We start from the raw sequence: 15335 nt of genomic DNA on the forward strand, positions 1-15335 counted from the left end.
ACTTTACCTGGCAGTGAACTTGAAGAAAGAGCGATTACCGTTGGTGGGCTAACCTGATCAGGTGAGTCCTTAAAAGCTTTGGGGCTCTTCCTGGAGGAGACTGGAAGTGTGAGAGGGATTTCACATGAGGGAGTTTTTCTGTTTCTGGCTTTGGCGATGTAGGGGACCACGTGGCAAGGAATGCTGGTGTCCTCTAAGCACTGAGAGTGCCTCAGCCAACAAAGAAAAGAGGGACTTCTATCCTACAACTGAAAATAACTGAATTCCACCACAACGCTGTAAGCCTGGAAGAGGACGCCAAGCCCCTAGATAAAATGAGAAGACAGCCTAGTCGACACCCTAATTTCAGCATTGTGAGAACCTAAGCAGAGCCCAGGTAGGCATGCATACCTGCCTGGCTTTGACCTGCAGAACTGTAAAATAAATGAGTGTTGTTTTAAGCAGCTAAATTTATGGTAATCTGTAATACAGCGAGTGAAAACGAATAATATATAATACATACACAGAGCATGGAGACAAAAAACAAATCTAAATAAATGCCCTATTTATTTATATTTTATTAATAAAGACAACAGAAGGAGGATGAGGTTTCAATATTTTATTCAAGTTTTTTTTAAGTGATGTTAATTACAGCATTTGAAGGGGAGGATCTAATTCCACACAAAATGGAAGACTCTAAAATGTACCCATTAAACTGCTAAAAAACAAATTGAGTGGTGAGAATACAACAGAAGTCCAATTTAGATTCTGAGTGTTGTCACCATGTGATTATGATCACACAGACACTTCCAAGCTTATAGCTGGAGCTCCTGGAAGCTATTTCATACTCTGGTGCAAGGGCAAAAAAAACACAACACAAGAAGGAATAAGTCCTGAATTATTGGCTTCATCACATCCACCTTCTCCACCCCAAAATGGCACAAAAGAAACAGTGACCACACCCTGCAGACCTTTTGGTGTAAAAGAGGTGACGATGAACTGGGGTGGGAACAGGTCATGAAGATCTGTCCAAAAAAGTCCCATTCAGGTGAGTTTGTACACACCATCAAGCAGCGAGCCTCTCATCAATTAGGGTTAGGAAACCAAGGTTCGATTCTCAGGAAATCACAATTTCATTCATTTACTCAATATGAATTTACAAAGTTTCTACATACTATCAGCTTCCACTTGCAGCCATTTCTAGATAAAAAAGAAACCTGGCATCTCAGAGGGGCCACCAAGCTCCCCCCGAGTCTACCACTGAAAGGACCTTTTTTGGAAATGGGTTTCTTCTGTACCTCTGGAAGGGTAACATCTTAAAGCTGAATCATCTTTAACCTGGAGGGCTAACATATTTAGCAATACTTGCATCCCAGACATACAACATTAAGATACACTAAATTCTGAAGGTAGCTATGCTGCAAAATAGTTTAAAATTAAACAATTGTACAGTATTCATTTATGCTTGAAATTCCAGTCCTAGACCAAGCTTGTGGCCACCAGCATTGACGTTCTTGCCATCCAGAAGAGCTGACAGTGTCAGTTTGATACCTGCAGGGAGAAAAATGAGGGAGAGGAAAGGAGGAGGAATGGAGGAAAGAAATGACAAGAAAGATTAACAACAAATTCAGAACCTGTTCCAGATATTATCAGCAGGGTCCACATGGCCCTTCAATCCTTGTTACTTAGCACTATCTGACCAACAGGTATCCTAGAGTGGGCTTATAAAACAACTAATTATCCCACCGCCCAGAGAGCCTACCCAAATCTACTTCTGGAACCCCACTTTCCTTTTTCCTCTCACTGTTCCCCTGGTACAATTAGTCTCTAGTACTGGTAGCATACAGTAAGCTTTTCTGGCAATCATCCCTTTAAATGAAACCTCAATCCTGAATCCAACCTAAGGTCTTACATGTTCATGTTCAGTGTACACACATGGGTAGTGTGCATGCACATCCACAGATGCACACAACAAACTGACCTTCCCTGGAATAACCTGATTCAGGAAGTAGCTGGTAATCTTAGATTTCCAGGGTTCAAAGGTGGTTATATGCTAGAACTAGAATACATCATGGACTGGCCTAGCCAACTGTGCAGAGGAAACCTGCAAACCACTTTTCCTATTTCTTTGTCTTTTTACAGTGGGACTGATTTATAAGTTAGTTTTGAGACTCTGCCAGAAATAAGTATCAAGCATTATGTACACATTGGAAAAAAGGACGGAAGAAAATAGCAAAGAATATGTGTTAGCCTCAGCCTTTTTCCTCCTGCTTGCCACATCTCATATTCTCCAAATGTTTTATAATGACCCCATACTCCTTTATAAACATTTAATTATACTTTATATATACGCATTTATATATACCCACTGTATTATATAAACATTTTATAAACAATGACATAAATCAGCAAACCAGCACCACAATTTTTTTTAAGACAAAGAACCGATTTCACACACAAGCAACACATACCTGGCTTTAGAGTCTGAGTGTATCCTAAACCTATCAGGCTGGAGTTGTTCACTTTAGCCTAGTCAAGGAAATGACAAAACAGAGAAAACATTAAGTATAATACTTTGCGCTTCCATCTCCAAAATTAATAAGAGCTTTTTAGTCAACCAACCTTTGACTTCAGAATCAAATTTTTTTATGACCATCTTGTTCACGAGATTCATTAAATTCAATACAAAATATATCAATTTTAGGTGCATACTTTCCTGTTCAAATGGTGTTCTGAGATCTGACACCCCTCGTAAGAACAAAGCAGAGAGAAGGAAGGCCTCTTAGGGGCCCATGTCCTTTTGCTCATATAAATAATGAGGCTCCTTTTCTCTTGTTTTTAAGTGCCTGTTAAGGGAGCCAAATTCGGTTCTAGTTTAGGAGACTTAAAATGGGCTGTCCATAAATTACAGAAATCAGTACAGGCACCATTCTGCAACATGAGATTCCCTCATTCCACCCCAAAGAGATACAACCTCCAGTGCCCTGTGACAAGAGAAATGAGCCCAATAGGATTTACTGCAAAAACTGGGAAGTAGTTTGAGGGCCTGTGAGCAATGCCAGAGAGTCTGCAAGATGCCAACTGACTACTGATTTCTTAATATGCAATGCAGGAGCTGAAAAGGAGAATGAAAAGTGGGGGGTGGGGGGAATTATCAATTAGAACCCTAGATTTCAGAGTGCCCCTTTTAACAGTCTGCTTTATAGAACAGGAACTGGTATTAATGGAAGAGGCTCAACAGTAAGCCAGTCTGGCTCAAATCCAGTCCCCAGCACTTTCCTGGTGTGTTCCTTTGGGCAAGTTACTCACCTTTCTAAGCTTCTAGTTCCTCATTTGTAAAAACAGAGATGATTGGGTGGGGGCCATGGCTCATGCCTGTAATCCCAGCATTTTGGGAGGCCGAGGCAGGCAGATCACCTGAGGTCAGGAGTTCGAGACCAGCCTAACCAACATGGTGAAACCCTATCTATACTAAAAATACAAAAACTAGCCAGGTGTGGTGGTAGGTGCCTGTGGTCCCAGCTACATGGGAGGCTGAGGCAGAAGAATCACTTGAACCTGGGGGACGGAGGTTGCGCAGTGAGCTGAGATCGTGCCACTTGCACTCCAGCCTGGGCAACAGAGGGTGACTCCGTCTCAAAAAAAAAAAAAAAACAGAGATGATTGGCCAGGAATGGTGGCTCATGCCTGTAATCCCAACAACATTTGGGAGGTTGAGGTTGGAGGACAGCTTGAGCCCAGGAGTTTGAGACCAGCCCAGGCAACAGAGCAAGACACTGTCTCTACTAAAAACATTTTTAATTAGCCAGGCATGGTGGTGTGCCTGTAGTCCCAGCTACCTGGGAAGCTGAGGTGGCAGGATTACTTGAGCACAGGACGTTGAGGCTGCAGTGAGCTGTAATTACACCACTGCATCCAACCTGGGCAACTAAGCAAGACTCTGTCTCAAAAAAACAAGAAATAAAAAAACCCAGAGATGATTAAAAAAACAAAGCACCTATTTCAAATGGGATTAAACACAGTAGTCTATACATAAAAGGCTCTGCACAGTGCCTGGTACCCATAAGAAGTACTAGTAGTATGATCACTGTACTCATTTGGAACTCTTTTCAAAGTGAGAACATCTCTCACTTTGTTTTTGTTTTTTGAGACGGAGTCTTTTTTTTTTTGAGATGGAGTCTCGCTCTGTCACCCAGGCTGGAGTGCAGTGACATGGTCTCGGCTCACTGCAACCTCTGCCTCCCGGGTTCAAGCAATTCTCCTGCCTCAGCCTCCCGAGCAGCTGGGATTACAGGCGCCTGCCACCACACCCGGCTAATTTTTGTAGTTTTAGTAGAGACGGGGTTTTGCCATGTTGGCCAGGCTGGTCTCAGACTCCCGACCTCAAGTGATCTGCCTGCCTTGGCCTCCCAAAGTGCTGGGATTACAGGCATGAGCCACCGCACGCAGCAGCATCTCTCACTTTGAATAAGCTGAAGCACAGCACTCCAGCAAACCTGAAGGACTCCAACGTAAAGAGCAGATGGGCCTGCCTGTGAGATGCGTGATTCCACAGATACCCACCGAGAAGCAGGCGTCAGGGTCAATCTGATACTTGGCTGCTATTCCGAAGCGCGTGTTACTGTTTCCTGCCGTCCAGGCGAGATTGACAGCAGTCTCCAACTTCTTGTTCACTTTCTGGTAAATAGAGCCGCCAAACTCTGTCCCGTCATTCCTGCAAACAAGCACAGCACAGATGCTGAGCTTCCCAGGGAGGCGAGCTGCAGCCCAGACAGATCCACCCAAGTCTCCCAGAAGACAGGGATGCCAGAAACGGACTGAACCAATACTGGTATTAAGGGAAGTCAGAAGTTCACCAAATTTCACAGAACAGGCACTAAATTACAGGAAGTCTGGTAAGTATAGAACAGGCACCTGGCCAGGCACACTGGCTCAGGCCTGTAATCCCAGCACTTTGGGAGGCCAAGATGGGCAGATCACTTGAGGTCAGGAGTTTGAGACCAGCCTGGCCAACATGGTGAAACCCTGTCTCTACTAAAAATACAAAAATTGGCTGGGCTGGTGCCACACGCTTGTAATCCCAGCTACTCAGGAGGCTGAGGCAGGAGAATTGCTTGAACCCGGGAGGCAGAGGTTGCAGTGAGCCGAGATTATGCCACTGCACTCCAGCCTGGGTGACAGAGCAAGACCTTGTCTCAAACAAAAAAAGAAAAAGCCGGGGAAGAAGGGGCACATGGTGACTCATGCCTGTAATCCTAGCATTTTGAGAGGCCGAGGCAAGAGGACCGCTTGAGCCCAGCTTGGGCAACACAGCAAGATCCTGTCTCTATAACGAAAAAAAAAAGAAAAAAGAAGCAGGCCAGGCGAGGTGGCTCACGCCTATAATTCCAGCACTTTGGGAGGCCAAGGCGGGCGGATCATGAGGTCAGGAGATCGAGACCATCCTGACTAACACAGTGAAACCCCGCCTCTACTAAAAATACAAAAAATTAGCCGGGCATGGTGGCGGGCGCCTGTAGTCCCAGCTACTCGGGAGGCTGAGGCAGGAGAATGGCGTGAACCCAGGTGGCAGAGCTTGCAGTGAGCCAAGATCACGCCACTGCACTCCAGCCTGGGTGACAGGGCGAGACTCCGTCTCAAAAAAAAAAAAAAAAAAAAAAGAAAAGCAGCAAGTAGAGCACTGAGATTCTTAGGGATTTATTTTTACTGCTACTGATGTTATTACTTTTATAAATAATTCTACCAGAAAAATGGCACGGAAGTCCGGGTACGGTGGCTCATGCCTATAATCCCAGCACTTTGGGAGGGGAAGGCAGGCGGATCATTTGAGGTCAGGAGTTCAAGACCAGCCTGGCTAAGACGATGAAACGCTGTCTCTACTAAAAACATAAAAATTAGCTGGGCATGGTGGCGGGCGTCTGTAATCCCAGCAACCTGGGAGACTGAGGCAGGAGAATCATCTGAACCCAGGAGACAGAGGTTGCAGTGAGCTGAGATCATACCACTGCACTCCAGTCTGGGCAACAGAGACTCTGGCTCAAAAAATAAAAATAAAAAATGGTATGGAAAGAGAAGAAAATGAGAAAAGAACACAGCCAGAAATGGCAAGAAAGGCAGGGCTGCACATATGACTCAGAAGGCAAGTTAGAGCCCTTGGCACAACCTGCTGCAGCCACTGCTGGGGAGATACGGTTGGCACTGACCCAGCCTCTTGGAGGAGCAGCACTTCAAAAGAGCTTAATCCACAATTCATCTCGTCCACCTATGCACACTCCTCACCCATGCTGCAACATCTAAGGTCCTGGCAGGATTTGAAAGGGAGCTTTTTGCTACATCATAAAATGCCTCGCTCTTTCAGAAACATTCAGAATGAAACCCCAGGTGGTCAAGCTCCCCCCTCTCTTACAAACACACTGAATGACTCCAGTTGCTGGGAATATCCTTTTCCCTTCTTCAGTCATTCAAATTCTCCTCTTCCTCTTTGGGGGCCCTGCTTAAGCTCTCAGAATTTGAAAGTCTGCCCCACCCAGATGAACAGCCTATACAAACTCTGCAGTCACTGCCACCCCTAAAAAAGCCAGCTCAGAGAGTCTACACTTTGTCCTCTGTCGGGCTGGGGTCTGCACAGATCATTTACTGTCTCTCATTACTGCTTTCAGATTGTTGTTTATATGCACAGTGCATACTGGTGCCTGGTCAGAAGCAACCTTCTCCACAGAGGGAACCACAGAAAACAAAAACAGTTAAAGTGGCTGCCACTGGGGAGGTGGGATGAGCAGGCTGAGGCAGGCTGGAATCACTGCTTTTCATAAGCCCATCTGTACTGTTTGATTTTACAACCATGGGCTCAGACTCCTTTGATTAAAAAAATTAAGAAAAATTTTAATGCTGCAATTTTTTAAAAAGGAATGACCATCCCCCTTGTATTAGATGGTCTTCAAGCCTGCCTAAACCCTCTCAAACATCTTTAACATAAAATCATTGTCTGAGTTCTGTCTCATAATTGTGGGCATTTCCAGTGGAAATGGCACTGGTAACTGTGCGTCAGAGCCAACGTACTTTGGAATGCAGCAAAGGGCTTCAGGACCTAAGAAAAAAAACTCTAGTTTTCATAAGACACTCTCCCTAAATTAGAGAATACATTCTAAATTTTTTTTCCCCTGAGATGGGATCTTGCTCTGTTGCCCAGGCTGGAGAGCAGTGGCAAAATCATAGCTCACTGCAACCTCAAACTCCTGGGCTCAAGTGATCACAGGCATGTTGCCACCATGCCCAGCTAATTTTTAAAAATGTTCTTAGAGACACAGTATTTCTGTTTCCCAGGCTGGTTCCCAACTCCTGGCCTCAAGTGATCCTCCCACCTCAGCCTCCCAAGTAGCTGGGATTACACATATGAGCCACACATTGTAAATTCTCGCTTCCCCATGAAATTCAGCGAGACAGACATTATGCTTCTAGAAAGTACAGGGAGACCCAGGCACTGCCTGATTCACAGGGAATCCTGTCTTCTTTAGACAGCCCAAGTATGCTACAATAAAACAGCAGCCTGTCAAAAATAACAGATTTTTAATGACTTTAGTAATATATTCAATTGGGGAAGTTTCTTGGGCTTACATGTTTTTAAAAAGGCCAGACTTTTCAGAATATCCCAAAACCAGGAACACAATATTGCCTTCCTATACAGAGCTTTCAAAACCACAAACAAGAGGCCAGACGCAGTGGCTCACGCCTGTAATCTGTAATCCCAGCACTTTGGGAGGCCAAAGCAGGCAGATCGCTTGAGCTCACGAGTTCAAGAACAACCTGGGCAACATGGCGAAATCCTGCCTCTACAAAAAATACAAAAAGTAGCCAGGTGTGGTGGTGTGCACCTGTAGTCCCAGCTATTTGCAAGGCTGAGGCAGGAGAATCACTTGATCCTGGGAGGCGGAGGCTGCAGAGATCGTGCCACTGCACTCCAGTCTGAGTGAGAGAGCAAGAACCTGTCACCAAAAAAAAATAATAATAAATAAACAGCTGGAACTGTTCAAATTCATCTATATGAAGCACAAAGACTTTCTGTTATGCATCTGGGCCCCTGCAAGCACCAGGGCAACCCAGATGAGTTGTGTCAGCTGCCTTCACACTGGTTCCAAAAATAAACCATGCCCACTTGTTGCTTATTAAAAATGTTGAAGCTTAGATATGTGGGGGAAATGGCTAACAGCCATTGTTCCTCCTAGAATTGGTGCCAATGCCCAATTTTAAACCAAGGAAAAAACTTCCCATGCCAATCAGAATTCTACATTCAAAAACATTTCTACGCATGTGGTATGTTTCCTATAGCTTTTTTGTATGTTTCACCTTTTCTTAATTAAACATACAACAACATTGATATTTTCTTCTTTTTTTTTTTTTTTTTTTTTTGAGATGGAGTCTCGCTCTGTTGCCCAGGCTGCAGTGCAGTGACGTGATTTCAGCTCAATGCAACCTCCACCTCCCAGGTTCAGGCAATTCTCTGCCTCAGCCTCCTGAGTAGCTGGGATTACAGGCACCCGCCACCACACCCAGCTAATTTTTGTATTTTTAGTAGAGATGGGGTTTCACCTTCTTGACCAGGCTGGTCTTGCACTCCTGACCTCGTGATCCACCTGCCTCGGACTCCCAGAGTGCTGGGATTACAGGCGTGAGCCACCGCACCCGGCCAAAATGGATATTTTCTTGGTATACAATTTTATGAATTTTTTTTTTTTTTTTGAGACGGAGTCTCACTCTGTCGCCCAGGCTGGAGTGCAGTGGCCGGATCTCAGCTCACTGCAAGCTCCGCCTCCCGGGTTCACGCCATTCTCCTGCCTCAGCCTCCCAAGTAGCTGGGACTACAGGCGCCCGCCACCTCGCCCGGCTAGTTTTTTGTATTTTTTTTTTATAGTAGAGACGGGGTTTCACCGTGTCAGCCAGGATGGTCTCGATCTCCTGACCTCGTGATCCGCCCGTCTCGGCCTCCCAAAGTGCTGGGATTACAGGCTTGAGCCACCGCGCCCGGCCCATTTTTATGAATTTTAACACACATACACAGATTAATGTAACCATGACTACAGTCAGGATATAGAACAGTTCCCTCCCCCAAACTCCCTCAATCACCACTTTGTAGTCATACCCTCCCCAGCCCCTGCCAACCACTAGATTGTCCATCTCTATAGTTTTCCTGTGACTTTTTAGCTGTAACAGATTCCAAATTAATGATAAAAATTCCTCAAAAAATTTATTAATGGAAATAATATTAGTTTACACATTAATACCATTGATTTGCCTTAAGTTTAAGAAGTTACTTCTTTAGTGACCTCTAGTGGAAAGAAAGAAACATGGTAACTCTGCACCCAGCTTGTGCCTGTCACAGGTTAATTCCTCATGAAACTGAATAAAACAAGGTTTATGATAAAACAAGATCCATGAATGAAATGTGTTTCCCTTAACCTAAATCATCAATCTACTTCAGTTCTCAAGGGGCTCTCTCCTAATCTATAATCACTGTTTCCCTTCACCATATGTCCAATAGTTACTTTTACATGTTTCACTGTACAGAGAAGATACTTTGTAACTCAGACAATCAGCTCCTAAATTTGTCTACCATGTCTACATGTCATCAAGCTCAGCAGGCTAATCCTCAGGCATTAGACAGAGAAAGAGCGCTGAGAGCTGTTTTGTTAACTAAAACAAAAACTGCAGGGAATGGACACGCTCTGGACTGACACCACGTCCCTGCTGTAATTAATCAGCCACTTTGTGTACCTGTGGCAATATTTACTGTTCGTAGAGTGGAAAGGATCTAAGACACTCTAGGAAATTGGTAGGTGGGAAACAAATGATAGCAGCAGGCCATTTGGCTCATCTAATGCCAACAAACTCACTTTACAGTGGTTAAAAATTGGGCTTTCTTTTAAAAAAAATAATGAATGCGATCCGCTTATCACACACACTCCAACCCCACCCCTCACCCTGCTGTCCCCATGTACACTTACACATTAGTGTGAAGCTGGAATTCATCAGTCTTGTAGCCAACTGCAAAGTTGCTCTGGGTCACTCGGGATTTTGCAGTCTCAAAATTCATCTGGTAGCCAGCCAGCCAGCCCTCGTAACCCAGCACTAGAGCACCCCGGATGGAAGGTCCAGCAATGTCGAAATCCACGTCACAGCCCAGGTTAATGTGCTCCCGCTTGTACCCTGTCTTGATTTTAGCATTTTTTTTCCTGAAGGAAAAAAAGTTGTATTAAGATCAGAAGCTAACTCACCCTGAAATGCCTTTTTTTTTTTTTTTTTAATCCTAGGTCAAATAAAGGGAGTGGGGTGGGGGTGAAGTCAGGGCTCCAGTTCTCCCTTAAGGCACTGCCGTACCACAATGAGCAGGACACAACCTCTCTTCCACGGGGACCCAGTGTGCAAAAACCCACACTAATGAAGTGAGAACACAGACAGGAAAAGCCTGGAAAATAAATACGGAGTAACTTCCTTGTCCTATCCTCTTTGTATGCTTAATGTAGCAGCCTACACAGGCATTCATTAGGTAGAAAGCCACCATGTAATTATGAGACAGATGCATCTTTGATATTTTCCAAACCTGGGGAAAAGATTTATCTGTCATGAAGACAGCTACCTAAATAGCAGCTTTTAAAGAGACGGTTATCTTCTTACTCTGTGGCTCACACAGTTAAGTAAGGAAACATAGGCTATGTTCCTTCCTTCCAAGTGAATACAACAGTAAAATGGATTTCAATTACATATTCATGAGACCCCAATGAGTACATATTTCAGAGAACCGGGTACTGATATAGAACCTGGAACTCTGCAGACATGGGGGCCAGGAAGTGTTAGTCAGACAGTACCCCAGGTCCAACCTGATGATATCAGATGTGAGTCTATAAGCAGTTCAGTGTCTGTACTGCCTGTTCCTCAAGACCCAGCATGCCCTAGGAAGAGCAGGTGAATAGTGTTACCTGCAGACCTATTATTACCATGTCTTTTACCAGAAGTACCCACTGGAGAACAAGATCACATCGAACAAATAAAACATGGGCCATTTTTATCTGATTGTTTCTATCATTCAGTTACAAGATTGACATCTCCCACAGGAAGCTGCATTCTCAGCAGAGACCACAGGAGGAACCAGATCCACTCAGAGCCCCAAGGACTACACAGCACTGTTCACTTCTAGCTTTATTCACATTGAGATTAATGCTTCATCCTCAGCACCTAGACCATTTCCTCCTAAATGGAACCAGTGCTCCTTGGAGAAATGGCTGACTATAGATCTTTGGCAGGAGATGTACACAGTGACCTAAAACATCTATCAAAGCTATTGAAGACTACTGGGGTGGAGGCAAAAGGACTTACAAGCTAACCTGAAGAGGCTCCCAAGGTATTCAACAATGGAGCAATGTGAGCCTCAATAAGGAAAATATCAGCAAAAGGCTGAAACATATTAAACAATATGTTTATTCTAGGCATTATAATGACACTCAGGGCCGGGCGTGGTGGCTCATGCCTGTAATTCCAGCACTTTGGGAGGCTGAGGCGGGTGGATCACGAGGTCAGGAGTTGGAGACCAGCCTGGCCAACATGGTGAAACACTGTCTCTACTAAAAATACAAAACTTAGCTGAGCGTGGTAGCAGGCATGTGTAATCCCAGCTACTCAGGAGCCTTAGGCAGGAGAATCGTTTCAACCCAGGAGGCAGAGGTTGCGGTGAGCCAAGATTGCGCCACCGTACTCCAGCCTGGGTAACAGAGTAAGACTCCACCTCAAAAAAATAAATAAATAAATAAATAATTATAATAACACTCAAATCACATAGCTGTCATCTTTAGAGACTAGAGAACCAACCTGTTATTTTAAAAACAGCAAGAGGCTGGGTGCGGTGGCTTACACCTATAATCCCAACACTTTAGGAGGCCGAGGCGGGTGGATCACCTGAGGTCAGGAGTTCAAAGCCAGCCTGGCCAACATGGCAAAACCCCATCTCTACTAAAAATACAAAAATTAGCTGGGCGTGGTGGCGCGCACCTGTAATCTCACCTACTCAGGAAGCTGAGGCAGGAGAATCACTTGAACCTGGGAGGTGGAGGTTGCAGTGAGCCAAGATTGCGCCACTGTACTCCAGCCTGGGTAGCAAGAATAAAATTCAGTCTCAAAAAAAAAAAAAAGGCCGGGCGCGGTGGCTCAAGCCTGTAATCCCAGCACTTTGGGAGGCCGAGGCGGGTGGATCACGAGGTCAGGAGATCGAGACTATCCTGGCTAACATGGTGAAACCCCGTCTCTACTAAAAATACAAAAAACTAGCCGGGCGTGGTGGCGGGCGCCTGTAGTCTCAGCTACTTGGGAGGCTGAGGCGGGAGAATGGCGTGAACCCGGGAGGCGGAGCTTGCAGTGAGCCGAGATCACGCCACTGCACTCCAGCCTGGGAGACACAGCGAGACTCCGTCTCAAAAAAAAAAAAAAATCATGAAACAATCATGTAAATTTGAAGAGACTAGAGATTTGACAATATTAAAAAACGATCCGGCCGGGCGCGGGGGCTCAAGCCTGTAATCCCAGCACTTTGGGAGGCCAAGACGGGCGGATCACGAGGTCAGGAGATCGAGACCATTCTGGCTAACACGGTGAAACCCCGTCTCTACTAAAAAATACAAAAAAAACTAGCAGGGCGAGGTGGCGGGCACCTGTAGTCCCAGCTACTTGGGAGGCTGAGACAGGAGAATGGCATAAACCCGGGAGGCGGAGCTTGCAGTGAGCTGAGATCCGGCCACTGCACTCCAGTCTGGACGACAGAGCAAGACTCCGTCTCAAAAAAAAAAAAAAAAAAAAACGATCCGCCAGGCGCAGTGGCTCATGCCTGTAATCCCAGCACTTTGGGAGGCCAAGGCAGGTGGATCACCTGAGGTCGGGAGTTCGAGACCAGCCTGACCAACACGGAGAAACCCCATCTCTACTAAAAATACAAAAATTAGCTGGGTGTGGTGGCGCATGCCTGTAATCCCAGCTACTCGGGAGGCTGAGGCAGGAGAATCACTTGAACCCGGGAGGCAGAGGTTGCGGTGAGCTGAGATCGCGCCATTGCACTCCAGCCTGGGCAACAAGAGTGAAACTCCATCTTAAAAAAAAAAAAAAAGAAAAAAAGAAATATCAACTTTTTTCAATATAATAATAATACCATGGTTATGCTCCTTTAAAATGGAATCTTGCCATTTAAAGATACATAATAAAATGCTTACAGATGAAATTATGTGCTGTTATTTATTTAAAATAATATGGGCATGGAGGAGTGCTATATTTATGGCTATATAAATAAAACATGATTGGCCACAGGGTTGGTAACTATCAAAGCTGTGTGATAGGAATAGAATGAGGATTAAACATTTTTTTTGTATGTTTTTGTGTGTTTCAGATTTCTCATTTAAAAAATAAATAAAGGTTAAACATTCCAAATTCTCAATGAGACAAGAATTTTAGAGGTCGCAGTTGAAAATAAGGCCAGCACCCCCCTCCCAAGTGATGTAGGAAAATAGCCTGTTCCATGGCAAGAGTGACACCATCTTGAAGCAAAACCACCACTGATACAGTTTGTTGTTGTACCCTCTAAATCTCATGTTGAAATGCAGTCCCCACTGTCGGACCTGCTGGGTGGTGATTAGATCATGGGGGTGGATCCCCCATGGATTGGTGCTGTCCTTGCAATAATGAGTTATCATGAGATCTGGTTGTTTGACTGTGGCACCTCCCCACGACTCTCTCTCTCTCGCTCCTGCTCTTACCATGTGATGTGTCTGCTCCTGCTTCATCAATCGCCATGACTAAAAGCTTCCTGAGGCCTTCCCAGAAGCCGAGCAGATGCCTGTGCTATGCTTGTACAGCCTGCAGAACCATGAGCCAATTGAACCTCTTTTCTTCATAAATTACCTGTCCTCAGGTATTTTTTTCTTTTTTTGAGATATAGTCTCACTCTGTTGTCCAGGCGGGAGTGCAGTGGTGTGATCATGGTTCACTACAGCCCCTACCTCCTGAGCTCAGGTGATCCTCCCATCTCAGCCTCCCAGGCAGCTGGAACTGACTATAGGTGTGCACCACTACGCCCAGCTAGCGTGTGTGTGCCTGTGTGTGTAGACGGGGTTTCACCATGTTGCCTAGGCTGGACTCCAACTCCTGGGCTCAAGCAATCTGCCTGCCTCAGCCTCCGAAAATGCTGGGATTACAGGCGTGAGCCACCTCGCCTGACCAGGTATTTCTTTAGAGCAATGCAAGAACAGCCTAATACAGCCATGACAACCAAGAAATACATCACAGACAATCCCATAAAAGAAACAATGCCAGCCAGGCACAGTGGCTCACACCTGTAACCCTAACACTTTTAGAGGCCAAGGCAGGTGGATCACTTGAGGTCAGGAGTTCAAGACCAGCCTGGAAAACATGGCAAAACTCCATCTCTACTAAAATATAAAAAGTAGCTGGGTGTGGTGGCACGCACCTGTAGTCCCAGACACTCAGGAGGCTGAGGAAGGAGAATCGCTGGAACCCGGGAGGCAGAGGTTGCAGTGAGTCAAGATCATGCTTCTGCATTCCAGCCTGGGTGACAGAGTGAGACTCTGTCTCAAAAAAATAAATAAATAAAAATAAAAAAAGTAAAGATGCTTATCTAACTTCCCTGTGGTCACAAGTTTTGCAAGTTTTTTACAAGACGGTCTAAGACATGCACACGTCTTTACTCTAAAAGCTTGCTATATAAAGAATACTTTCTGGAGGATAAGTGCAAGGATCCACTGTCTCTTGGCTGCTTGAGACATTGCTTCTATTTGCAAGTCTCTATTAAATGTTTCTTTCCGAGAAACTGGATTTGTCAGTCTCTTTCTCTGGCTGCTCAGCTCCCTCAGCAGTTGGGTGGTAGGTGTGCACAGACCTGCTCACCAACAGAACAAGTGACAATGAAACATGCCTTGGAACCTCAACTTTGTTTAAGTTACTTCTATACATTTTGGCAAGGTTTGAAGGAAAGGAGTGACAACTAAATTATCTCTCAATAAGAAAAATCCAAAACTGGTCAGGCGCAGTGGCTCACACTTGTAATCCCAGCACTCCAAGGGGGGCAGATCACTTGAGGTCAGGAGTTGGAGACCAGCCTAGCCAACATGGGAAAACCCTGTCTCTACTAAAAATACAAAAATTAGCAGGACATGGTGGCATGTGCCTGTAATCCCAGCTATTCAGGAGGCTGAGGCACGAGAATTGCTTGAACCCAGGAGGTGGAAGTTGCAGTGAGCTGAAATTACGTCACTGTACTCCAGTCTGGGCGACAGAGTGAGACTGTCTCAACAAAAAAGAAAAAGAAACCT

At 45.2% G+C, this 15335-nt stretch overlaps 1 protein-coding gene across 6 annotated transcripts in view; it reads right to left on the reverse strand.

The window, feature by feature from the left end:
- Nucleotides 1–583: 583 nt before the first annotated feature.
- VDAC1 (voltage dependent anion channel 1) overlaps nt 584–15335 on the reverse strand; it is a 98199-nt gene continuing 83447 nt past the window's right edge. For all 6 annotated transcript variants that reach the window (XM_065545888.2, XM_015451354.3, XM_015451353.3 and 3 more), the window contains 4 exons: nt 9978–10205; nt 4543–4693; nt 2451–2508; nt 584–1530 (listed from right to left, as the gene is read on the reverse strand). In XM_065545888.2, coding sequence (XP_065401960.1) covers nt 1439–1530; nt 2451–2508; nt 4543–4693; nt 9978–10205 — 529 coding nt within the window. In that variant the 3' untranslated portion in view covers nt 584–1438. The remainder of the gene's footprint in view (nt 1531–2450; nt 2509–4542; nt 4694–9977; nt 10206–15335) is intronic.

Source organism: Macaca fascicularis, chromosome 6 (assembly GCF_037993035.2).
Source record: "Macaca fascicularis isolate 582-1 chromosome 6, T2T-MFA8v1.1".
Lineage (NCBI taxonomy): Eukaryota > Metazoa > Chordata > Mammalia > Primates > Cercopithecidae > Macaca > Macaca fascicularis.